At 42.5% G+C, this 27728-nt stretch overlaps 1 protein-coding gene across 5 annotated transcripts in view; it reads left to right on the top strand.

The window, feature by feature from the left end:
* PCYT1B (phosphate cytidylyltransferase 1B, choline) overlaps positions 1-24597 on the top strand; it is a 166837-nt gene extending 142240 nt beyond the window's left edge. For all 5 annotated transcript variants that reach the window (XM_049705182.1, XM_004284918.3, XM_049705183.1 and 2 more), the window contains one exon: positions 20745-24597. In XM_049705182.1, the coding sequence (XP_049561139.1) occupies positions 20745-20957 (213 nt within the window). In that variant the 3' untranslated portion in view covers positions 20958-24597. The remainder of the gene's footprint in view (positions 1-20744) is intronic.
* The last annotated feature ends 3131 nt before the right edge of the window (positions 24598-27728 follow it).

Below are 27728 nucleotides of genomic sequence, written 5' to 3'. Positions count from 1 at the left end.
TTCTCTAGAAGGAATCCATAGCAGAAAAACTGAGGCAGAAGAACAGATAAGGGACCTGGAAGATAAAATAGTGGATATAACTACCACAGAGCAGAATAAAGAAAAAAGAATGGAGGGCAGTCTCAGAGACCTCTGGGACAACATTAAACACACCAACATTCGAATTATAGGGGTCCCAGAAGAAGAGGAGGAAAAGGGACTGAGAAAATATTTGAAGGATTATAGTCGAAAACTTCCCTAATATGGGAAAGGAAATAGTCAATCAAGTCCAGGAAGCACAGAGAGTCCCATACAGGAAATATCCAAGGAGAAACACGCCAAGACACATATTAATCAAACTATCAAAAATTAAATACAAAGAACAAATATTAAAAGCAGCAAGGGAAAAACAACAAATAACACACAAGGGAATCCCCATAAGGTTAACAGCTGATCTTTCAGCAGAAACTCTGCAAGCCAGAAAGGAGTGGCAGGACATATTTAAAGGGATGAAAGGGAAAAACCTACGACCAAGATTACTCTGCCCAGCAAGGATCTCACTCAGATTTGACAGAGAAATTAAAACCTTTACAGACAAGCAAAAGCTAAGAGAATTCAGTACCACCAAACCACCTTTGCAACAAATGCTAAAGGAACTTCTCTAGGCAGGAAACACAAGGGAAGGAAAAGACCTACAATAACAAACCCAAAACAATTAAGAAAATGGTAACAGGAACATACATATCGATAATTACCTTGAATGTAAATGGATTAAATGCTCCAACCAAAGATATAGACTGGCTGAATGGATACAAAAACATGACCTGTATATATGCTGTCTACAAGAGACCCACTTCAGACCTAGGGACACATACAGACTGAAAGTGAGGGGATGGACAAAGATATTCCATGCAAATGGAAATCAAAAGAAAGCTGGAGTAGCAATTCTCGTATCAGACAAAATAGACTTTAAAATAAAGACTATTACAAGAGACAAAGAAGGACACTACATAATGATCAAGGGATCAATCCAAGAAGAAGATATAACTATTGTAAATATTTATGCACCCAACATAGGAGCACCTCAATACATAAGGCAAATGCTAAGAGCCATAAAAGGGGAAATCAACAGTAACACAATAATAGTAGGAGACTTTCACACTCCACTTTCACCAATGGACAGATCATCCAAAATGAAAATAAATAAGGAAACACAAGCTTTAAATGACACATTAAACAAGATGGAGTTAACTGATATTTATAGGACATTCCATCCAAAAACAACAGAATACACATTCTTCTCAAGTGCTCATGGAACATTCTCCAGGATGGATCATATCTTGGGACACAAATCAAGCTTTGGGAAATTTAAGAAAATGGAAATTGTATCAAGTATCTTTTCTGACCACAATGCAATGAGACTAGATATCAATTACAGGGGAAAAAAACTGAAATAATACAAACACCTGGAGGCTAAACAATATGCTACTGAATAACCAAGAGATCACTGAATAAATCAAAGAGCAAGTCAAAAACTACCTAGAAACAAATGACAATGAAAACACGAAGACCCAAAACCTATGGGATGCAGCAAAAGCAATTCTAAGAAGGAAGTTTACAGCAATAAAATCCTACCTCAAGAAACAAGAAAAATCTCCAATAAACAACCTAACCTCACACCTAAAGCAATTAGAGAAAGAAGAACAAAAACCCCCCAAAGTTAGCAGGAGGAAATAAATCATGAAGATCAGATCAGAAATAAATGAGAAAGAAATGAAGGAGACGATAGCAAAAATCAATAAAACTAAAAGCTGGTTCTTTGAGAAGATAAACAAAATTGATAAACCATTAGCCACACTCAACAAGAAAAAAAGGGAGAAGACAATAGAATTAGAAATGAAAAAGGAGAAGTAACAACTGACACTGCAGAAATACAAATGATCATGAGAAATTACTACAAGCAACTATATGCCAATAAAATGGACAATCTGGAAGATTTGGACAAATTCTAAGAGAAGCACAACCTTCCGAGACTAAACCAGGAAGAAACAAAAAATATAAACAGACTAATCACAAGCACTGAAATTGAAACTGTGATTAAAAATCTTCCAACAAACAAAAGCCCAGGACCAGATGGATTTACAGGCGAATTCTATCAAACACTTAGAGAAGAGCTAACACCTATCCTTCTCAAACTCTTCCAAAATATAGCAGAGGGAGGAACACTCCCAAACTCATTCTATGAGGCCACCATCACCCTGATACCAGACAATTATGTCACAAAAGAAAGAAAACTACAGGCCCATATCACTGATGAACATAGATGCGAAAGTCCTCAACAAAATACTAGCAAACAGGGCTTCCCTGGTGGCGCAGGGGTTGACAGTCCGCCTGCCAATGCAGGGGACACGGGTTCGTGCCCCGGTCCGGGAAGATCCCACATGCCGCGGAGCGGCTGGGCCCGTGAGCCGTGGCTGCTGAGCCTGCGAGTCCGGAGCCCGTGCTCTGCAACGGGAGAGGCCACAGCAGTGAGAGGCCCGTGTACCGCCAAAAAAAAAAAACCCTAGCAAACAGAATCCAGCAGCACATTAAAAGGATCATACACCATGATCAGGTGGGGTTTATCCCAGGAATGCAAGGGTTCTTCAATATGGTCAAATCAATCAATGTGATACACCATATTAACAAACTGAAGGATAAAAACCATATTATAATCTCAATAGACACAGAAAAAGCTTTCAAGAAAATTCAACAGGGCTTCCCTGGTGGCGCGGTGGTTGAGAATCTGCCTGCTAATGCAGGGGACACGGGTTCGAGCCCTGGTCTGGGAGGATCCCACATGCTGTGGAGCAATTAGGCCCGTGAGCCACAACTACTGAGCCTGCATGTCTGGAGCCTGTGCTCCGCAACAAGAGAGGCCGTGATAGTGAGAGGCCCGTGCACTGCGATGAAGAGTGGCCCCTGCTTGCCACAACTAGAGAAAGCCCTCACACAGAAACGAAGACCCAGCACAGCAAAAATAAATTAATAAACTCCTACCCCCAACATCTAAAAAAAAAAAAAAATTCAACACCCATTTATGATAAAAACTCTCCAGAAAGTAGGCATAGAGGGAACTTACCTCAACATAATAAAGGCCATATATGACAAACCCATAGCCAACATCATGCTCAGTGGTGAAAAACTGAAACCATTTCCACTAAGATCGGGAACAAGACAAGGTTGCCCACTCTCACCACTATTATTCAACATAGTTTTGGAAGTTTTAGCCCCAGCAATCAGAGACGAGAAAGAAAGAAAAGGAATCCAAATCGGAAAAGAAGTAAAACTGTCACTGTTGCACATGACATGATACTCTACATGGAGAATCCTAAAAATGCTACCAGAAAACTACTAGAGCTAACCAATGAATTTGGTAAAGTTGCAGGATACAAAATTAACGCACAGACATCTCTTGCATTCCTATACACTAATGATGAAAAATCTGAAAGAGAAATTAAGGAAACACTCCCATTTACCACTGCAACAAAAAGAATAAAATACCTAGGAACAAACCTACCTACGGAGACAAAAGACCTGTATGCACAAAATTATAAGACACTGATGAAAGAAATTAAAGATGATACAAATAGATGGAGAGATATACCATGTTCTTGGATTGGAAAAATCAACATTGTGAAAATGACTCTACTACCCAAAGCAATCTACAGATTCAGTGCAATCCCCGTCAAACTACCAGTGGCATTTTTCACAGAATTGGAACAAAAAATTTCACAATTTATATGGATACACAAAAGACCCCAAATAACCAAAGCAATCCTGAGAAAGAAAAATGTAGCTGGAGGAATCAGGCTCCCTGACTTCAGACTATATTACAAAGCTACAGTAATCAAGACAGTATGGTACTGGCACATAAACAGAAATATAGATCAATGGAACATGATAGAAAGCCCAGAGATAAACCTACACACATATGGTCATTTTATCTTTGATAAAGGAGGCAAGAATATACAGTGGAGCCAAGACAGCCTCTTCAATAAGTGGTGCTGGGAAAACTGGACAGCTACATGTAAAAGAATGAAATTAGAACACTCCCTAACACCATACACAAAAATAAACTCAAAACTGATTAGAGAGCTAAATGTAAGACTGGACACTATAAAACTCTTAGAGGAAAACATAGGCAGAACACTCTATGACATACATCACAGTAAGATCCTTTTTGACCCACCTCCTAGGGAAATGGAAATAAAAACAAACAAATGGGACCTAATGAAACTTCAAAGCTTTTGCACAGCAAAGGAAACCATAAACAAGACCAAAAGACAACCCTCAGAATGGGAGAAAATATTTGCAAATGAATCAATGGACAAAGGATTAATCTCCAAAATATACAAGCAGCTCATGCAGCTCAGTATCAAAAAACGAATAATCCAATCCAAAAATGGGCAGAAGACCTAAATAGGCATTTCTCCAAAGAAGATATACAGATTGCCAACAAACACATGAAAGGATGCTCAACATCACTAATCATTAGAGTAATGCAAATCAAAACTACAAGAGGTATCACCTCACACCAGTCAGAATGGCCATCATCAAAACATCTATAAACAAATGCTGGAGAGGGTGGGGAGAAAAGGGAACACTCTTGCACTGTTGGTGGGAATGTAAATTGATACAGCCACTGTGGAGAACAGTACGGAGGTTCCTTAAAAAACTAAAAATAGGGCTTCCCTGGTGGCGCAGTGGTTGAGAGTCCACCTGCCGATGCAGGGGACACATGTTCCTCTCCCGATCTGGGAAGATCCCACGTGCCACGGAGCGGCTAGACCCGTGAGCCATGGCCGCTGATCCTGCGTGTCCGGAGCCTGTGCTCCGCAACGGGAGAGGCCACAACAGTGAGAGGCCCGTGTACCACAAAAAAAAAAAAACAACTAAAAATAGAACTACCATATGACCCAGCACTCCCACTACTGGGCATATACCCTGAGAAAACCATAATTCAGAAAGAGTCATGTACCAAAATGTTCATTGCAGCTCTATTTACAATAGCCCGGAGCTGGAAACAACCTAAGTGTCCATCATCGGATGAATGGATAAAGAAGATGTGGCACATATATACAATGGAATATTACTCAGCCATAAAAAGAAACGTAATTGAGTTATTTGTAGTGAGGTGGATGAACCTAGAGACTGTCATACAGAGTGAAGTAAGTCAGAAAGAGAAAAACAAATACCGTATGCTAACACATATATATGGAATTAAAAAAAAAAGGTTCTGAAGAACCTAGGGGCAGGACAAGAATAAAGACACAGACATAGAGAATGGACTTGAGGACACTGGGAGGGGAAACGGTAAGCTAAGAAGAAGTGAGAGAGTGGCATGGACATATATACACTACCAAATGTAAAGTAGATAGCTAGTGGGAAGCAGCCTCATAGCACAGGGAGATCAGCTTGGTTCTTTGTGACCACCTAGAGGGGTGGGATAGGGAGGGTGGGAGGGAGGGAGGGAGACGCAAGAGGGAGGGGATATGGGGATATATGTATACGAATAGCTGGTTCACTTTGTTATACAGCAGAAACTAACACAACAATGTAAAGCAATTTTATTTTTATTTTTTAAACATCTTTATTGGAGTATAATTACTTTACAATGGTGTGTTAGTTTCTGCTTTATAACAAAGTGAATCAGTTAAACATATACACCTGTTCCCATTTCTCTTCCCTTTTGCATCTCCCTCCCTCCCTCCCACCGTCCCCATCCCACCCCTCCAGGTGGTAACAGAGCACCGAGCTGATCTCCCTGTGCTATGCGGCTGCTTCCCACTAGCTACCTATTCTACGTTTGATAGTGTATATATGTCCATGCCACTCTCTCACTTCGTCACTGCCTACCCTTCCCCCTCCCCACATCCTCAAGTCCATTCTCTAGTAGGTCTGTGTCTTTATTCCCATCTTACCCCTAGGTTCTTCATGACCTTTTTTTTTTCTTTCTTAAATTCCATACATATGTGTTAGCATACGGTATTTTTCTCTTTTTGACTTACTTCACTCTGTATGACAGACTCTAGGTCCATCCACCTCACTACAAATAACTCAATTTCATTTCTTTTTATGGCTGAGTAATATTCCATTGTATGTATGTACCACATCTTCTTTACCCATTCATCTGTTGATGGACACTTAGGTTGCTTTCATGTCCTGGCTATTGTAAATAGAGCTGCAATGAACATTTTGGTACATGACTCTTTTTGAATTATGGTTTTCTCAGGGTATATGCCCAGTAGTGGGATTGCTGGGTCGTATGGTAGTTCTATTTGTAGTTTTTTAAGGAACCTCCATACTGTTCTCCATAGTAGCTGTATCAATTTACATTCCCACCAGCAGGGCAAGAGTGTTCCCTTTTCTCCACACCCTCTCCACCATTTATTGTTTCTAGATTTTTTGATGATGGCCATTCTGACCAGTGTGAGATAAAGCAATTTTATTATACTCCAATAAAAATGTTAAGAAAAAAAAGAAACTATTGCTTAATCTAACGTCTTACAGATTTACACCAGTGTTTCCTCTAAGATCCTTTTTTTTTTTTTTTTTTTTTTTTGCGGTACGCGGGTCTCTCACTGCTGTGGCCTCTCCCGTTACAGAGCACAGGCTCCAGATGCGCAGGCTCGGCGGCCATGGCTCACGGGCCCAGCCGCTCCGCGGCATGTGGGATCCTCCTGGACCGGGGCACAAAGCCGTGTCCCGTGCATCGGCAGGTGGACTCTCAACCACTGCGCCACCAGGGAAGCCCTAAGATCCATTTTGAGTTAATTTTTATATGTGGTATGAACTAAGGTTCAAATTTATTCTTTTGGATATGGATATCCATTGTCTATCACCATTTGTTGATAAGGATACTCTTGACATCCTTGTTGAAAATCAATTTACTTTTGATATATGGGTTTATTTCTAAGTGTTGTCATCTTAATATTAAATCTTCCAATCCATGAACACAGGATGTCTCTCCACTTACTTAGGTCTTTAGTTTCTTTCAACAATGATTTGCAGTATACAAGTCTTATATTCATTGATTAAATTTACTCATAAATATTTTTTTCTTTTTGTTATTTTAACTGGATTTAAAAAATTTTTTAGATTGTTTATTGCTAATGTATAGAAATACAACTGATTTTTTTCTATATTCTTAAAAAAAAAAGTGCTGGAGATGTAATGTGCAGCATGGTAATAGTTAATAATACTCTTGCCTATTTGAAAGTAGATCTTAAAAGTTCTCATCACAGAAATTTGCAACCATGTATGGTAACAGATTAACAAGACTTATTGTGATCATTTACATATATATATACACACACATATATATGTACATATTATATGTTATATATATATGTTGTACACCTGAAACTAATATAACATTATATGTCAATTATACCTCAAAAAATATATACATGAACATAGACTTTTTTCCTCTGTTGTTTACTGCTCTATCCTCAGGGTTTAGATTAATCCTCAAACCATACATAGTGTGCTGTTGGTAAATGTTTGTTGAAGCAATGAATCTTTTGTGAGCTTTCAGATTCTCCATGCCAGGAAAACCCTCCATAATATTTTATAAGAGACAAAATGTTTCTTTTCAACACCATCTTAGAAATACTTTAGCCATGCTAGCAAAAAAACAAACCCATCATATGTATATGCATACACGTGTACATATACATACATATACACATATACAGTTATTTATGCATACCTCATTTTGTTTATCCATTCATCCATAAATAGGCATTTAGAGTGTTTCCACTTTTTGGCTATGAACATTACTATACAAGTATCTATTTAAGTCTCTGCTTTCAAGTCTTTTTGGGTATATACCCAGAAGTAGAATTGTTAAACCATATGATAATGCTCTTTTTAATTTTTTTGAGGAACTGCCATACTGTTTCCCATAGTGGCTGCACCAGTTTACATTCCCTTGGCAACGCACGAAAGTTCTAATTTCTCCAGCACTTGTTGTTTTCTGTTTGTTCCTTATAATAGCCATTTTCATGGCATTGCTAAGTTTTAAGCCTTAATTTTGAGAAAAGAAATATAAAATGCAGTTCGTGGATCTGAACTAGATTTCCCACTTGTCTTTTGGACAGTTTGAAAACTTTGTCTTCCAACAAATATTCAATAAAACATGAGTAAACATGAAAAGCTTCCTACTATGAAAGTTATGGAGAGCTGGTCATGAGCAGGGGCTCACTTCCTAGCTGGGTAGCCTTGAGCAAGTTCATTTACCTCTCAGCCACTTCCTAGGGTTGTTGGGAGGATTAAATTTTCTCATACTTTAAAGCCCTTTATAACAGTGCTGGGTACCCAGGGCACGTGTCGGGCACTGTTTCAGGGTGAGTTGTTGCTTATTGATTTGCACAGAACTGAAACTCTCCATGAGTTCCATCTTGAATATCAGGAGGTCCAAACCATCTGTAACTAGGATATTTATTTCCTTTTTGGTGGTGCCGGAGTATATCTGAAACACTGAAACCTTTAAATGCATGTGTCAAGACATTTACTGCCTTACTAGATATTAAGAACTTTTTTTTAAAAGGGAAAACATTGTAGGAGGGGAAATAGAAATTTATTTTCATGTGGACAGAACTATAAATGGGGTTCTTTTCTTGGGAGAAAACTTTATAAATGGAAACCTCTTAATACAGCAAAAGACTGAATTTAAATTCAGTCTTTTCTCTTTGAAAATGCCATGCCATGGTCTTCATTATTTGTTATATTTCTAAAGTGCTTTTCTTTCCAGGAAGCTCATTACAAACTGTCTCCTGACCTGATTCAATTCAGCTCCTTCACAGGGGAACCACCCTTCAAAATGTACCAGAAACAGATCAGAGAGCTTGCAAATCAAGACCCATAGTTGTTTTGCCTGGATACTGCATTTTATAAAGGGTGACACCACTGTTTATCATTAAGGGTTCAAATAATTTCATCCCCTTAGGCAGAATATTCAGTTATGAGCTTGAGTCAAACTGTAGGAGACAAGTTGGAGATTCCTTAGAAAGTGGGCTTCTAATGGAAATGCTGACAATCCATTAACAGCAGGAGGGCTAGTGGCTGCCACTAAAAGTATACTTAAAGGTTACAGTAATAAAAACACGTATTTCAAAATGCCTGCTAGGGGCTTCCCTGGTGGTACAGTGGTTGAGAATCCGCCTGCCTATGCCAGGGACACGAGTTCGAGCCCTGGTCCGGGAAGATCCCACATGCTGAGGAGGAACTAAACCCATGCGCCACAACTACTGAGCCTGCTTTCTAGAGCCCGCGAGCCACAACTACTGAGCCCATGTGCTGCAACTACTGAAGCCCACACGCCTAGAGCCCATGCTCCACAACATGAGAAGCCCGCGCACCGCAACGAAGAGCAGCCCCTGCTCGCCGCAACTAGAGAAAGCCCGCACACAGCAACGAAGACCAACGCAGCCAAAAATAAATTAAAAAAATTTAAAAATAGAAATGCCTGTTAGAAGTTCAAGGATTTTTTTTCATGTTGCCATTAATAATAGGCCACCCTATCCTTTTGGCATTTGATTTTGTCTCATAAATGGGCTTAATCTAAATTAATGCTGTTGTACTACAGCATTTGTTTCTGTTTGATTTTGAGGGGCTTGGATGTCTTCTGGCAGAATTATCAGTGCCTTTAATGGAAGATGAATAATCGGTGTATTCATAGAATTATGGAGTTTTAAATCTGGAAAGGATCTCAGTGATCAGCAAGTCATCTCTCTTGTATCTGCTAGAGGAGATTTGAGCCCCTAAAAAGTAATGGGCTACAACTTAAAAAGGGAAAATGACTGCAGGGGAATTGATGTTGTGCCTGAGGCCTTAATATTTTCTTACCTGTGACATTATTGCAATGCCCTTTGGCCTAATCTCCTTGCCTCAATTATCTTTCTTTCTTCCTACCGTATCTTTTTTTTTGATGGTAAAAATAGTGTGTTCATTGTAGAACTATTAGAAAGTAAAGAAAATAATAAAAGAAACTAAAAATCACCTCTAGCCTCATCACGCAGAGTAGTCACTGCTAATATTTGGCGGGTGTTGCCCCCATCTTTTTTCCATCTACATGTATATATTTCCTTGCTACATGTATATATTTTCCTATTCTAAAATCATTTTTACTTTGCAATAGCTCATGAACATTTTCTCACATTACTGAATATTCTTTAAGGACTTGATTTTCATCAGCTGCTTAGTGTATAATCTCAGAGTTGTGCAAGATCTCTCTAACCTGTTTAGGGAGTTTGACGTTTTGTCTGTTGACACTGCAATGAATGTCCATGTACACAAATTTACATCTCTGACCATCTCCTCAGGAAAAAAAGTTTTTGTGCCTATTTGCCCAATTACCCCTCCGAACGGCACTACTATTTTACCCTTCCACCAGCAGTAACAGGAGTGTAGTCTTTTTCCTGAGCCCTCACCAACACTGGCCATTACCAATTAAAAATAATCTAGGCGGAGTGACATCAAGATGGCAACATAGGTCATTCCTGACTTTGTTCTCCCTCACAAGAAGAACTATTCACAGAGAAGACACCACTGAGAGAATCCTAGAACACTTGGGTGTGGCTGAAGCACGCCCTGCACCACAGAGACCAAGACAGGTGGCATTAGAAGGGTAAGAGGAGCCGCTACGTGCTCACCGTACTGCCCCTCCCCCAGGCCAGCATGGCACCGTGGAGAAATCTCCCCCGAGCCTCTGGTTCCTCCAGTGGCGAAAGAGGCCCAGATGGACATCCAGCTCTCCCAGCACTGTGGGTTCTTTCTTGTGAGACCATCTCTGGTCTTACCCCATGGTGACTGCAGAGGAATCTGAAGGACTTGACCACTGAGGATCTCATCATGCCACAACCAGCACTCTGATCTTGGCGGACCAAGTTCCTATGTGCAGTGCCCAAGTAGTAGCCCCAGCCAGCCACTTTGTCCATCTGCAGAGTCGAGTCATTGGCACCATCTGACCTGGGAACTCAGTGGAGTCCAAGTCTGTCTGATTTGGGTCCTCAAACAAAGATTTTTGGCCCTGGAGCCCGGTCTGTCCCCACGCATGCAGCGGAGCTGAGTTTTAACCCCCACTGACTGCTGAGTGAAGCTCCCAGCCCCACCCAACCAGAAAGCCTTGCGAGAACACCTGGGAAGCTGCATAGCCCAGCAATACTTGAGCACAGAGTCTGGCAGGCAGAGCTGACAGACGGCAGAGCAAAGCCAGTGGCTGTGTTCAGCTACGGAACTTAGGGTGCAGGTCAGCTTGAATCAAGACCACCCACAAAGAGCCTTTCTGGCCTTGGAATTAGTTCTCCCACCGTGCCCAGGAAGGGAACCTAATTCCCAGCCCCACTCGTTGCTGAATACACCTTGCAGCCCACCCGACCACAGAATCTAACTAGAGCACACGGGAAGCTGCCTAGCTCATCCAACAACCCTGTGTACAGTGGCACTTGAACAGAGAGCAAAACTGGTGGCCCTGTCTGGCCAGGGAATTCAGTACACACTCTTGCCTGACTCAGGTCCCCAAACAACAAGCCGTACAGGCCCTGGAGCCTATTCTGCTGCCCTACCAGGGAAGAGAGGGTAATTCATGGCCTCACCTACCGGTGAGTATAGTACCCAGTCATGACCATCTAGTTATCCTGACCAGAAAACCCAGGAAGCTGTGGAGCCCAAGCTCCAGCCTCACTTGTGCAGGGAACCAAATCAGCAGTCCTATCCAACTGTTCTCAGGCAGCAGCAAGCCCTCCCTGCCCCGTCACCTCAGAACTTGGGCAGTGGCCTCACCCCAAAATAAACCCTGATAGCAAACCATTCCTGCCCAAGGATGTTACCAGCAAACACATCCAGAAACCCAAACTGAGCTGTCTCTGCCAAAGTACACACGTAAAGTCTGGAAGAGAAGACCACTTATTCAAATGTGCATATACCAATGTAAGAAATCAAGGATTATGAAAAATATGGTTAATATGACAGCAAAGGAAACTAATAAAGCTCCAACTACTGACCCTAAATAAATGGACATCTCTGAACTTTCAGGCAAAGAATTCAGAATAATCCTCCTAAAGAAGTTGAGTGAACTACAAGCACACACAGACAACACAATTAGGAAAACCATACATGAACAAAATGAGAAACCCAAAGAAATAGGAACCATCAAAAAAACAAAAACCCCAAACAGAAACCCTAGAGCTGAAAAATACGATGACTGAAGAAGTCAACAATGAGCTTCAAAAGCAGACTCTACCAGACACAAGAAACCTAGAAGTCAAGAAACTATCCAGTCAGGAGGAAAAAGAAAAAGACAATGAAGAAGAGTGAATAAAACCTATGGGAATTACAGGACACAATCAAAAGAAACAGTATGTGCATTATGGGAATTCCAGAAGGAGAAGATAAAGAGACAAAGTGTATTATTTAAATCAATAATGGCTGAAAACTTCCCACAACTTGGGAGAGAAAGGGACATCCAGATCCATAAGGCACAAAGGACACCAAATAGGTTAAACCTGAGTAGGGCTACACTGAGATTATAATTAAATTGTCAAAAGTCAAAGACAAAGAATTTTGAAAGCAGCAAGAGAAAAGAGAAATTACAAACACTGGAACCCTCATAAGACTTCTGGTAGATTTCTCAACAAAAACGTCCGATGTCAGGAGAGAATGGAATGGTATATTCAAATTTTTGAAAAAAACCATCAACCAAGAATTCTATGCCTGGCAAAGCTATCCTTCAGAAATGAAGGAGAGATAAAGGTATTCCTGAAGAAACAAAACCTGAGGGAGTTTATCACCACTAGATGTGCCTTACAAGAAAGGCTAAAGGGAGTTCTTTGAGTAAAAGGACACTAAATAACATCATAAAACATAAGAAGGTAGCATAAAACTCACTGGTAATGGTAATTATATAGTCAAAGTTAGATTCTATAATGTAACAGTGGTACATAATTCACATAACTGTACGTTAAAGGTTAGAAAACAGGACTTCCCTGCTGGTGCAGTGGTTGAGAATCCGCCTGCCAATGCAGGGGACACGGGTTTGATCCCTGGTCTGGGAAGATCCCACATGCCTGTGCACCAAACTATAGAGCCTGTACTCTAGAGACTGTGAGCCACAACTACTGAGGCCATGTGCCACAGCTACTGAAGCCCGCATGCCTAGAGCCTGTGCTCTGCAACGAGAAGCCACTGCAATGAGAAGCCTGCACACCACAACAAAGAGTAGACCCCAGTCGCCACAACTAGAGAAAGCCTGCACACAGCAATGAAGACCCAATGAAGCCATAAATAAATAAATAAATAAGTAAATAATACTTTAAAAAGTTAGAAAACATAGTAAAAATAACCATGACTACAATAATTTGATATTGGTTACACAGTATTTAATAATATATCAACTGTCCAGCAACAATAACCTAAAATGTGAGGGAGAGGACAAGCAAAAGTAAAGTTTAGGAAGTCTATTGAACTTAAGTCATTATCAGTTTAAAATAGTGTGTTATTATTTTAACATAGTCTATGTAAGCCTCATGGTAATGATAAGGCAAAAACCTGTAGTATTTACACAAAAGAACATGATAAAGTTGTCAAAGCATACTGATACCAAAAGACATCAAAACACACACAAAAAACACAGCAAAATGTGAAACAAGGAACAGAGGAACTACAAAACAGCCAGAAAACAATTAACACAATGGCAATAATAAGTCCTTCCCTATCAATAATTACTTTTAACATAAATGGACTAGATTCTGCAATCAAAAGATACAGAATGGCTAAATGGTTAAAAAAAAAAAAACAAGATCCGACAATATGCTGCCCACAAGAGGTACACCTTAACCTTAAAGACACACACAGACTGAAAATAAAGGAGTGAAGCTCAATATTAAAAAAAACAAACAACCCAATCCAAAAATGGGCAGAAGACCTAAATAGACATTTCTCCAAAGAAGACACACAGATGGCCAAGAAGCACATGAAAAGCTGCTCAACGTCACTAATTATTAGAGAAACGCAAATCAAAACTACAATGAGATATCACCTCACACCAGTTAGAATGGGCATCATCAGAAAATCTACAAGCAACAAATGCTGGAGAGGGTGTGGAGAAAAGGGAACCCTCTTGCACTGTTGATGGGAATGTAAATTGATCTAGCCAATATGGACAACAGTATGGACGTTCCTTAAAAAACTGAAAATAGAATTACATATGACCCAGCAATCCCACTACTGGGCATATACCCAGAGAAAACCATAATTCAAAAAGACACATGCACCCCAATGTTCATTGCAGCGCTATTTACAATAGCCATGTCATGGAAGCAATCTAAATGCCCATCGACAGACGTAATGGATCAAGAAGATGTGGTACATATATACCGTGGAATATTACTCAGCTATAAAAAGGAAAGAAATTGGGTCATTTGTAGAGACGTGGATGGATCTGGAGACTGTCATACAGAGTGAAGTAGTCAGAAAGAGAAAAACAAATATCATATATTAACGCATATATGTGGAACCTAGAAAAATGGTACAGATGAACCGGTTTGCAGGGCAGAAATAGAGACACAGATGTAGAGAACAAATGTAGGGACACCAAGGGGGGAAAGTGGCAGGGGGGGTGGTGGTGGTGGGATGAACTGGGAGATTGGGATTGACATGTATACACTAATATGTATAAAATAGATAACTAAGAAGAACCTGCTGTATAAAAAAATTAAATTAGATTTAAAAATTAAAAAATAAAATTTAAAAAAACAGAAAAAAAAGGGTGGAAAAAGATAATCCAAGCAAATGGTATATTTTAAGAAGTCAGGGGTAGGTGTACTTACATGAGACAAAATAGACTTTATAGTAAAAAATAGTACAAAGAGACAAAGAATGTCAACATATAAAGTGGTCAATCCATCAAGAAGATATAATAATTGTAGATATTTATGCATCCAACGTTGGAGCACCCAAATATATAAAGCAGACCTAAACTGAGAAACAGCAATACAATAATAGTTGGGGACTTTAATACCCCACTCTCAACAATGGATAGATCATCCACACAGGGAATCAATAAGGAAACAGTGGATATGAACAACGCTATAGATCAACTGAACCTAAGGGACATATACAGGATATTCTATCCAATAACAGCCGAATATACACTCCTAAGTGCATATGGAACATTTTTTAGAATAGACCATATGTTAGGCCACAAAACAAGTCTAAGCAAATTTAAGAATATTGAAATCATACCAAGTATCTTCTCTGACCACAATGGTATGAAACTAGAAATCAGTAACAGGAAGAAAAGTAGAAAATTCACAAATACATGGAAATTAAATAATATTCTCCTGACCCATCAAAGAAGAAATGAAAGGGGAAATAATTTATCTTGAGACAAATGAAAAATGGAAATACTACATACCAAAACTTATGGCACGCACCAAAAGCAATTCAAAGAGGGAAGTTCATAGCAATAAATGCCTACATTAAGAAATAAGAAAAGTCTCAAATAACGTAACTCTATACCTTAAGGAACCAGAAAGAGCATAACAAACTGAGCCCAAAGTTAGCAGAAGGAAGGAAATAAAGATTAGAGCAGAAACAAATGAGATAGAGAATAGGAAGACAATAGAAAAGGTTAACAACACTTTAACAAAACTAAGAGTTAGTCCTTGGAAAAGATAAACAAGGTTGTCAGACCTTTAGCTAGACTCACCAAGAAACAAAGAGAGAGGACTCAAATCAACAAAATTATAAATGAAAAGGGAGACATTACCACTGATACCACAGAAATACAAAGGATTATAAGAGGCTACTATGAACAATTTATACACCAACAAACTGGACAAACTAGAATAAATGGACACATTTTTAGAAACATACAACCTAACAAGACTGAATCAGGAAGAAAGAGAAAATCTGGACAGACCGATTAGTATTAAGGAGATTGAATCATTAATCAAAAATCTCCCAATGAAGAAAAGCCCAGGACCAGATGGCTTCACTGGTGAATTTTAGCAAGCATTTGAAGAAGAATTAATGCCAATCCTTCTCAAACTCTTCCCAAAATACTGAGGAGGTGGGAAACTCCCAAACAAGATCAGCATTACCCTCATACCAAAGCCAGAAAAGGACACTCTCAGAAAAGAAAACCATAGGCCAATATCCCTTATGAATATAGATGCAAAAATTCTCAGTAAAATACTAGCAAACTGAATTCAGCAGCACGTTAAAAAGCTCTTTCGCCATGACCAAGTGGGATTTATCCCTGAGATGCAAGGATAGTTCAGACACAAATCCATCCATGTGATGCATCAATTAATAGAATGAAAGGAAAAAAATCATATGATCATCCCTATAGATGCTGAAAAAGCATTTGACAAAATTTAACAACTATTTATGACAGCTGTTAAAAACTACAAACTAGGTATAGAAGGAATATACCACAACATAATAAAGGCCATATATGACAGTCCCACAGCTAACATCATACTCAATTGTGAAAGGTTAAAAACTTGTCCTCTAAAATCAGGAACAAGGCAAGGCTGCCCACTCTCACCACTCCTATTCAACATAGTACTCAAAGTCCTAGCCAGAGCAGTCAGGCAAGAAAAAGATATAAAAGGCATTAGGATTGGAAAGGAAGAAGTAAAATAGTCTCTATTTGCATATGACATGATTTTATACATAGAAAATTCTAGAGACTCCATCAGTAAACTGCTAGATCTAATCAATTCAGTAAAGTTGCAGGATACAAAATTAACATACAAAAATCAGTAGCATTTCTGTACACTGATAATGAATTATATGGAAAAGAGACTTAAATTATCCCATTTACAGTAGCATCAAAAAGAAAAGAATACTGGGGCTTCCCTGGTGGTGCAGTGGTTGAGAGTCCGCCTGCCGATGCAGGGGACGTGGGTTCGTGCCCCGGTCTGGGAAGATCCCACATGCCATAGAGCGGCCGGGCCCGTGAGCCATGGCCGCTGAGCCTGCGTGTCCGGAGCCTGTGCTCCACAGCAGGAGAGGCCACAACAGTGAGAGGCCCGCGTACCACACACACAAAAAAAGAATAGTATACTTAATTTAACCAAGGAGGTGAAAGATCTCTGCACTGAAAGCTACAAGACACTGAAGAAAGAAATCCAAGAAGACACCAATAACTGGAAAGATATCCCATGCTCATGGATTGAGAGAATTGTTAAAATGTCCATACAATCCAAAGCCATCTATAGATTCAATGCAATTCCCATCAAGATTCTAATGGCATTTTTTTTCAGAAATAGAAAAAAAGTCCTAAAATTTATATGGAAGCACAAAAGACCCTGTGTGGACAGCCAAAACAATCTTGAGAAAGAAGAACAAAGTGGGAGGCATCACACTTCTTGCTTTCAAACTATACTATAAAGCTGTAGTAATCAAAACAGTATGACAGTGGCATAATAACAGACACATAGACCAACAAAACAGAATTGAGATCCCAGGAGTAAACCCATGCAAGGGAGCCAAAAATACTCACTAGAGAAAAGACAGTATCTTCAATAAATGGTGCTAGAAAATTGGACATTTACATGTAAAAGAATGAAAGTAGACCCCTATCTTACACCACCCACGAAAATTGACTTGAACTAGATTAAGGATTTCAATGTGAGATCACAATCCATAAAATTCCCAGTAGAAAACATCAGAGCAAAACTCCTTGACATGGGTCTTGGCAATGATTTTTTGGATATGACACCTAAGGCACAAGCAACAAAATAAATGAGACTACATCAAACTGAAAAATTTTGCATGGCAAAAGAAACCACCTACAAAATTAAAAGACAGCCTACGGAAAGGGAAAAAATATTTACAAACCATGTATCTGATAAGGAATTAACATCCAAAATATATAAAGATCTCATAGAGTTGAGTAGCAAAAAACCAAGTAATCCAATTTAAAAATGGGCAAAGGACCTGAAAAGACTTTTTTCCAAAGAAGATATACCAATGGTTAACAAGTACATGAAAAGATGTTCAACATCACTAAATCAATAGGGAAATGCAGATCGAAACCACAATGAGATATTGTCTCACACCTGTTAGAGTGTGAGCAATAAAAAGACAAGAGAACAAATGCTGGCAAGTATGTAGAGAAAAGGGAATGCTTGTGCACTGTTGGTGGGATTGTCAACTGGTACAACCAATATGGAAACATTATGAAGGTTCCTCAAAAAATTCAAAATATGATCCAGAATTTCCACTTGTGGGAATACAGTGGACCCTTGAACAGGTTTGAACTGCATGGGTCCACTTATACTTGGATTGTTTTCAGTATTAAATACTAAGTTACTACATGATCTACAGTTGGTTGAATCCACAGACATAGAACTGTGAACGCCGAGGGCCAACTCCAATGTTTTACACCGATTTTTCGACAGCAGAGGGTCAGCATCCATAACCCCCCCATTGTTCAAGGGTCAACTATTATATCTGAAGGAAGTGAAAACACTGTGTTGAAGAGATAACTGCACCCCTGTGTTCATGGCAGCATTATTGGTAATAGTGAAGACATGGAAACAACCTAAGTGTCTGTCGATGGATGAATGGACAAAGTTGTGGTTTATACACACACACACACACACACACAATGGATTATTACTCATCCATATAAAAGGAGGAAATCCCACCATTTGTGATAACACGGATGGACCTTGAGGGCATTTTGCCAAGTGAAATAAATCAGAGAAAGACAAATACTGTATGATTTCACTGACAGATTGTGTTTACCAGAGGTAGGGAGTATGGGCAGGGGAAATTGCATGAAGGGGATCAAAAGGTACAAATTTCCAGTTATAAGTAAGTACTAGGCATGTAATGTACACCATGATCACCATACTTAACATTGCTGTATGGTATATATACAGGTTTTGAGAGTACATCCTAAGAGTGTTCATCACAAGGAAAAAATATTTGTATCCATATGAGATGATGGATGTTAACTAACCTTATTGTAGTAATTATTTCACGATTTAAGTGAAATCATTATGCTGTACACCTTAAACGTATATAGTTTAAGAACCAGAAAGAGAAGTTCAGTTGTTCATACAATTGAATTGTATGTCAATTCTATCTCAAAACTGGAAAAACTTTTAAAAGGTTGGGAAGATGAAAAATATCTTTAGCAATCTGATATATTAAAAGAGGTATCTCACATCACTTTGCGTTAGTTTATTAGTGATGCCAAACATTTTTTAGAGTTCATTTATAAGTCTTTTGTGAGTTACCTGTATGTGCCAAATGGTCGTTATATTCTTTTTGGTTTCTAAGCTCTGTTTATATACTAAAATGCTTTATTTGTATTTAAATGTTGCAAAAATTCCCCCCCCCCTTTTTTTTTTTTGGCAGTACGCGGGCCTCTCACTGTTGTGGCCTCTCCCGTTGTAGAGCACAGGCTCCGGACGCGCAGGCTCCGGACGCGCAGGCTCAGCGGCCATGGCTCACGGGCCCAGCCTGCTCCGCAGCATGTGGGATCTTCTCGGACCGGGGCACGAACCCGTGTCCCCTGCATCGGCAGGCGGACTCTCAACCACTGCGCCACTAGGGAAGCCCTCCCCCTTTTTTTCATTTGCCTTGTACCTTATTTCATAGTGGTTTGTTTTTTTTTTTTAGGTACAGAAGTTTTAAATTTTCTATACAGCCAAACATCAATCTTTTTTTTTAATGGTTTCTTTTTTTGCTTTTATGCTCATACCCAAAGGTATTTCTACATCACCAATCTTACCATACCCTTCTCTTGATTAAAATCTTCCAGGGGCTCCTCAGGAGAAATCCATCCTCCTCCTGGTGCTCCAGCCTCAACTACTGTCACCCTATAGGCACTTGGGGTCCAGTCAGGCCAAGCAGTTATGCTTAGCCCTGTCTACTTAGCACCTTCTGTTTGGAAAGCCAGTCCTCATCCAGCCCCACGGGCTCACCACCCATCTCCACCCCATCTTCCCGCATGTCACTGAAGCCCCAGCTTCGATATGACCACCAACTTTATCCTTTTCTTCCCCCCATGCCCCTCCTCACCCAGGTAACTCCACTCCAGCCCACAGGGTCTCCTTGCTTGTCCTGGGACGTGCACTGCATGCTCCCTTCTCGGAGTTCTGTCTGGAACGTGCTTCCCCCCGATTGCCATTCATGTAGTCCCCTCCTCACCTCTTTCAGGTCTCTGCTCAGACAGCATCTTCTCAGTGAGGCCTTCCCTGAGCGCCCTACTGACCTTTGCAGCCCACCTGTCTCCCCGGCCCACACCCCAATCTGCTAACCTCTCTCGTTGTAGTTTTCTCTCAGACCATAGTTCCATCTGACACACCTCATATTTTGTTTATCGTGTGATTCCTCCCTCATATCCATGAGGATAGGGATTTTTGTTTTATTTCCTGCTGCACTTCGAAGTACCGAGGACATTGCCATTTGCCTGGCACATCAGATAGCAGTTCGATTTGGAGATGGAGGAAAAGGTGGTAAGAAGGGATGAGCCCCAAGAACCAGCCGGGAGGATAATCTGATGTGGCAGCATCTTCCCGCCCCAGAATCTCACTCAGCCCCTCCCCAGAGATAGTCTGGGGAACACGGGCTGTCATGCGAGCCTGCGTTTGTGCGTGCAGGTACTTAGAGCAGCAGCTGTCCTTCCTGCCTTGTTTGTTTCCCTCCCGCCTCAGAAGGCTCCTTTAACAGACGCCTTCTCTCCCTTCTCCCTCTAGAAGCAGATGTTCCAGGAGAGGAGTAGCCGGATGCTGCAGGCCTTGTCCCCGAAGCAGAGCCCTGTGAGCAGCCCCACCAGGAGCCGGTCCCCTTCACGCTCCCCGTCGCCCACCTTCTCGTGGCTCCCGAACAAAACCTCACCCCCCTCCTCACCCAAAGCCGCCTCAGCCTCCATCAGCAGCATGAGTGAGGGGGATGAAGATGAGAAGTAAAGGCTGCTGGGAGAAAACAAGAGCCACGCCACCCAGGCTGGGGGGAGGGCGGGGGCACGGGGGATGCCTGAGTGGCGTGGGAGCTGCAGCTCGGCCAGGAGACCCTGAGCTCTGCTAAGGGAAGGCCGTGAGACCAGCTCTCCGTCAGTCTCCACTCAGCCTAAGACTTGGACTCTGCATGGAGGTTTCCCGCCAGACAACCTATACAAACCTTCTTAGCATCATCTAGAACCACTACTTTAACCTTGCTAAGGAAAGATGAAGAGCACCCCTGGGAGACTTGCACTGAGTGGCGTGCCTTCTGCTTTGGTCCTTACACTGGCCCCCACCAAGCATACCACCTGTGGAAGCGTCTGCTCCCTCAATCTACTTCCAGCTCCTAAGGGCCCTGCACGTTGCCTCCTACCACCCGAGCTCTACCAGAATAAAGTTGTTTCCAGTAGAGGTGGCACAGTGCTTCTGAAATAGTCAAGCTACAGACAAATGCCCACCTTCTCAGTTTAGCCACGAGACCTGATGTTGCAACACATCAATTCTTTCCAGTTCCAGGAACGCGGCGTCTAGACCAAGCCTTGCTTTAGGCTACGTATATCAAAGGTCACCTAGCGTGAACCTCGACTTCTTATTCCAAGGACAGTTTTGTTAAGGAGAACGCCACCTAAGGCGTAATGTCTCCTGGTTGTACTCTTTCATCATTGGTTTGACTTGTTTTCCAGAAACTACCTTAATCTGTGGGAAATGCAACAAAACAGAACATCATATATATACATACATATATATATATATGTATATGTGTGTGTATATGTATATAAAGGAGCCGCTTTGCTTTGGCTCCAAGTTTAGCAGATGGTAGATGTTTCCTGAAGCTTCTCCTTCAAGGATGCTATTATGGAACGGCTTTTCCCATTTCTGACCAGTTAACAGTTTCATAGACCTCAAGTAACGGTTTGATGTACCAAACCACATAGTATACCAATAGGGGGTGCTACCTGCACGTATCTGTTCTATGTATGCTCCCAATACGCCATCCAGGGTGTGTACCATGTGCAATATGAATCTATGGTGGTGGCATTTTACATTATCCCCCTCTACTGCTCTCACCCTAATACCCTGCTGAAACCCTTGGTCTTAAGAACTACCTGGTTCCCTTGTGACTTGGGCACTTCGTCAGCTCATCCTGCATTCCCATAGAAATGTCCCAGCCACGAAATCAGCATGTTGTGCTCACAGCCTCCCATCATCTTCCTGGGTAGAGGAAGGCTCTGAATAGTTTCGCCGAGCGAGGTGGAAACCTCAGCCGGACCTCAGCATCCGGACGTTCCAGGTAGTCCTGTAATTACCCACCTCCCCGGCCCTAGGTTTCAAATGGGATGAAGACGCTAAGTATGCCTGCTGAGTTGTCTGCAGTTACTGTCCCCTAAGCACAGGTGGAAATGAGCAGGTAGAGGCAAGATGTAGAAGAGGCATTGGGTAGAAGAGGCATTGCCCGGCTGTCCCAGTAAAGCCAGAGGCCCGACACAGCAACTTGCGGACAGAGCCCGGCATCTCGTGACAGAAACTCTCCCTTTCAGAGACCCTGGGAAACAGCCTTCTGGGTGACAAGTGGGGCAACCAGTGAAGGAAGGTGGCATGTCTTTCCCCCTCGTGTTGGGGTTGAACTACCTCCCTACCCACCTGGAGATAAGTGGTGTTTGCTGGGAAGCAAAACCGTGCGGCTAAGCTGGCTGGGAACCCCCTTGTCTGGGCACTTCCTCCGGAACCGTGTCGAGCACTCACAGGGCAGAGAGCTGGTGGGAACACGGCACGTGCGAAGAAAACTTGTTGCCGTCAAGGCCCACAGCGCTGCTCTGCTGAGAGGGGCAAAGGCCCCGTTCTTCCACCGTGCCCGTTTGGTCTCTCTCCCGTCATGTACCCAGGGCACACTGGGCATGTATGCCCACCATCTCCTGAGCGGTGACAGGGTGAGGAGGCCCGCTGGGGAAGGCAAGGCAGTCAGAACAAGGGAAGAGAAAAGGAGAAAGAGGTGCCTAGAGAAAGGCAAGTAGGTGAAAGAGAATCTGCGCGCTCAAACCGTTTCAGGGCCTCCCTTGTAGGGGAGACTCTCTTGGGAATGCCTTTTATGGGCTGTTGCCACGGCCCAGAGCAGATGAATCCACTTTTACCTGATTCCTGCTCGAGCAAATAGCTTGGCATTGATGTATCGGGCAGATTCTAAGTTTGCCGGCCTCACGCACCACACTGACAGGTGCCGCTTATATAACTCATCAGATTCAGGGCCATCCTAGCTACCAATTATGGGAAATGACCAATGCCTGGGATATCCCAGGGATGGGCCGTAACAACCCACAAGTGGATTCTAGGTCTCACCCTCTGTCCCCCTCCTGACCTGTAACAATACCTCCCCACCCTAAGGCTACGAGGTTACTGAGAAGGAATGAGGAGATTCTGCAACCCAACTTTTGATGCGTCCCGGCCACCAGTTTGTCCCTGCCCCTCCTCTCCTGCTTGGGAGGAGATGGGGCGGCTCTTTGTTCGGGCCGGCCACTCAACAGTAATGGCCAAGAGTGCGTTAAGGCTGGAATGAGAGATGTGCAAAGTGTGACACAAGCTTGCAGAGGTAAGCGGGAATGACAAAAAGCAAGGAAAGGTTCTTTTGCCCTAGACAGGGAAGGAAGCTTCAGACTGAGGGCTGGTGAAGAACAGTTTAGGTCATGGAAGGAGGCAGGTTACATGAAGATGGGCAGGAGGGGGGGCGTACTTCCTTTCCGCTCCCTTACAAGTGTCACTCACTCCCTACCAGGTAAAGGAGCCAGGCTTTCTTTCACAGACACCCAAGGTTAGTGGGTACCTGTGCAGGATGTGGGTTCCCGTCCCCCCACCCCGTCCAGCTTCCCCATTTCAGCCCTTCTCCATTAGCTGCCACATCTTCCTCCTGGGGACCCTGAAATCAAATGTTCACCAGCTAAAAACATGGGGCAACTGTAATGTCATAGTCACATTGAATGGCCCGTCTCTGGCAAGCCAACTCCCGTGGGCCAGGACTTTACAAAGGCAAAGGAAACCAGCCCCAAGAGGAGTGATCCCAAGACCTAAGTCTGCCTTCTGACCTGCTGTGCGGGGAAGAGACACAGCTGCGGGATGGCCAGCTTGCTCCATGCCTTAGGCTGGAGTTACTGAGAGTCCATCCTTGGAGGGAGGGACGGGAAGAGCATGGATTCGTTCTCTCCATCTTCGGGACTTACCACCCAGGCATACCCCAGGGAGAGATTGCGAGATGGCGACCTACACTCAGCTGAATCAGATGAACCCGAAGGGAGCAGAGATGTCCCTGTTCCTCAAGCATCCGTTCAGCACTAGTCTTGGCCATCAGATTTGTCCTTTTTTAAAAAAACACAATGAGCTCATGAGGCGTTTGCAACTTTTACTTTCTCTCTAGACTTGAGTTTTTTGTTGCGTCCCTGCAGTGTGTCCCGGGACAAAGCCATAAGATCATACATACTTAAGACTATGCTGTACACGTGAGACAAGACGACGACTCGTCTGGGTTAAAGCCCGACCTTACGCCCAAGCATCTGCTCTGGTGCTGAATAACGCGAACTTCCGGAATCAGCCCCACCCCTCCCCAACCCACTCCTACCCCTGCACATGCCCCCCCCGCCCCGCTCCAGACCCACTCCTGCTCGCCAACGGGACACGGCATTGCCAACGTGTTTATAAATAAAGGGATGCAGAATTGCACTTTTCCTACTGTGTTTCTTAAAAGCGTGGTGCTGTGTGTTCCTACTTATGAGCTCTGGCGCAATACGGAAGAGTGCAGGTGTGGCCGCTATCGTGCCTCCGCCCAGCCGGGCCCCAGCCCTTCAGAATGATGGGTCTGCGTGCCGTGCAGCGCGGGGCCAAGCCTGGAGTTGCCGGCTGGCTCACGCCTGACATGGAAACAACCTAAAGGTCCATCAGCAGAGGAGTGGATGAAGGAGATGTGGTACATATATACAAAGGAGTACTACTCGGCCATAAAAATGTGAAATAATGCCATTTGCAGCAACATGGAACAACTAGTGATTATACGAAGTCGGCCAGAAAGACAAATACCACATGATATCACTGATATGTGGAATCTAAACTATGACACAAATGAACCTATCTACTAAACAAAGAGACTCATGGACATAGAGAACAGACTTGTGGTTGCCAAGGGGGCGGGGGGGGGGGGGGTGAGGGAGGGATGGATTGGGAGTTTGGGGTTAGTAGATGGATTCAACAACAAGGTCCTACTGTATAGCACAGGGAACTATAGCCAATCTCCTGGGGTAAACCATAATGGAAAAAATACAAAAAGGAATGTATATATGTGTATAACCGAGTCACGTTGCTGTACAGCAGAAATTAGCACAACATTGTAAATCAACTACACTTCAATTAAAAAAAAAAGTCTGCTTAGGAGCACTCACCTGGAGGGGAGGTCACGTAGGGAGCCCGGCCAGGACCCCGAGTTGTACGCTCCACTGCCAACTTGCTTTCTGACCTCGGCCAAACCACTTCACTTCTCAGACCTCAGCGTCTGCTTTTGTAAAACGAAGGGGTTGAAGGCAATTGTTTCTGAGGTCTCCTTTGACTGTAAAAGTCTCTGAATTTATGAGGCGGGCTGCGTTGTCCCTAAGCTTCTCCAGCTATGGTGCTGTCGCTGAGCCACCATGAGGAAGTGCTTACCCTTCACTGGGACGCTGGAGACGTGGCCTGGGACCTCCACAACCGACAGCACCAGTGCCGCACTCACGCCCGCAGCCTCCAGCAGGCTCTCGGGCTCCACCCACCCTTCTTATCTAGCTGCCTGGTGGGATACTTTTCACCTGGACTTAAACATTGGGGCGTGGCCATTTCCACCACTTCTCCATCTGTGGGGAAAAGCTCCTTTGGTCAGCTGGAAGCAGATAGATGGGGGTGGAGGCGCTCAATCAGGATTCCAAATGTCAACAATTAAGGCAGATTGATGTTCTTGGCCTTCCATGAGCATTGTGCTCAGGCCCTCCTAGCCGAATTTACGAGCTTCTGTTAACTCCATCTGGAGGGGTTTAGCTCTTTGAACCGACAACAGTTCTAACATCAGCCTAGATTCTAGAAGAAATAGAACCAGGCCTGCAGGCAGCAAGGGAATTCATTTAAAAATTGAATTCCTATCGTTCACAGACCACAGTACTTGGCTTTTGCCATACAGATCAAACACATTCTCGACAGGCTGTATTTAGAGTCACAGTTACAGGTTTCTTCACTTTCCATGATACCTCAGAAATGTTCTCAAGGGAAAAGCAGTTCTAAGGCATAACAAAACTCACGTTTAAGAACTCTGATATTTGCTCCAAAGAGAATGAGCGTTTGTTAGCAAACCCCTAGGATTAAAAGGTATGCTATCAAAAATGTTTACACACACACACACACACACACACACACACAGTCCTCTTGTACTGAAGTCCTCACAGCTTATTGGAGTTGAATGTTTAAGCAACTTCTCCAGGTATTCAGCAGAGGCTATTAGATAAAAAGACTCCTACAGAGATGCTTTTCAGGCAAAGAGGGACAGTTCATTAGCACCAAGTGTATACTCAGTGATCCAACTCTTCAAGAAACCGTCAAGTAAAATCCTGAAAATAAAGAACCAGTAAAATCTGAAATATCATTAAGAGCATAAACAGGTGCAAATTGTTCTTTACATTAGGCCCTGTACTGCCATAACTTATATTCTAGAAAAAAACCCACCACATTGGTTGAATGTCAGCTGCAGTTGACCACATGTGGGAAACTTGAGGAGAAATGTTCAGAGTAGGGTTGACTTGTCTCCTGTAAGCAATTTTTATTCTCCTTACCTTTGTTATCTTTCTTGGGGGGCAGGGAAAGGAATTAATCTGCCAGGTTACTGTACTCTATTCATCAAAGCTGAGTTCTGATGGAGGGATTAGACATAACTAAAATATTTGATACATCATCTTCCATTTTAAAAGAATTAATGAATCCATACCTGAAAGAGCTGGGATACCTTACCTCTTCCACGGGGACCTTTTCAACTTCTTATACTTGCAAATGAACTTGTCGCTCTAAAATTTCCAAGTTCAAAGAAAACCTGTCATCTTCTGCCATGCACATGGCAGGACATGACTCATTACATAGCTTGAGGCGATAACCAGACTTCCTTGTCTGATAATCACGTTCCACTGGACAGATGTTGGCAAGATGCCATTTACTGGTCTGACCATACAAACTGACATTGACACAACTGAGTCATTGATTCTTTTTCCATTTTTTCCCATATCTGGCACCCAGGGATGAACAATAAAGTAGTTGAAGAGGTGTGTGTGTTAGTTTCCTATTGCTGTAACAAATTCAGTGGCTTAAAACAACACAGTGTGTTACTTTACAGTTCTGGAGGTCAGACGTCCAAAATGGGTCTTACTGGACTAAAATTAAGGTGCTGGCAGGGCTGCATTCCTGTCTGGAGGCTCTAGGGGAGAATCCATTTTCTTGCATTTTCTAGCCTGCATTCCTTAGCTCGTGGCCCCCTTCCATCTTCAAAGCCGGCAATGGCCAGTCCAATCTTTCTCACATCACATCACTATGACACTCCCTCTGCCTCTCTCCTCTATGTATGAGGGCCCTTATGATGACATTGGGCCCACTAGGATACTCCAGGACACGCTCCCTATTTTAAGGTCATCAGCAACTTTAATTCCTTCTTGCCATGTAATAAAACACATTCCCAGGTTCTAAGGATTGGGACGT

Source organism: Orcinus orca, chromosome X (genome assembly GCF_937001465.1).
Source record: "Orcinus orca chromosome X, mOrcOrc1.1, whole genome shotgun sequence".
Lineage (NCBI taxonomy): Eukaryota > Metazoa > Chordata > Mammalia > Artiodactyla > Delphinidae > Orcinus > Orcinus orca.
The sequence above is the reverse complement of the archived record's forward strand: the minus strand, read 5'-3'. Positions and strand labels throughout refer to the sequence as shown.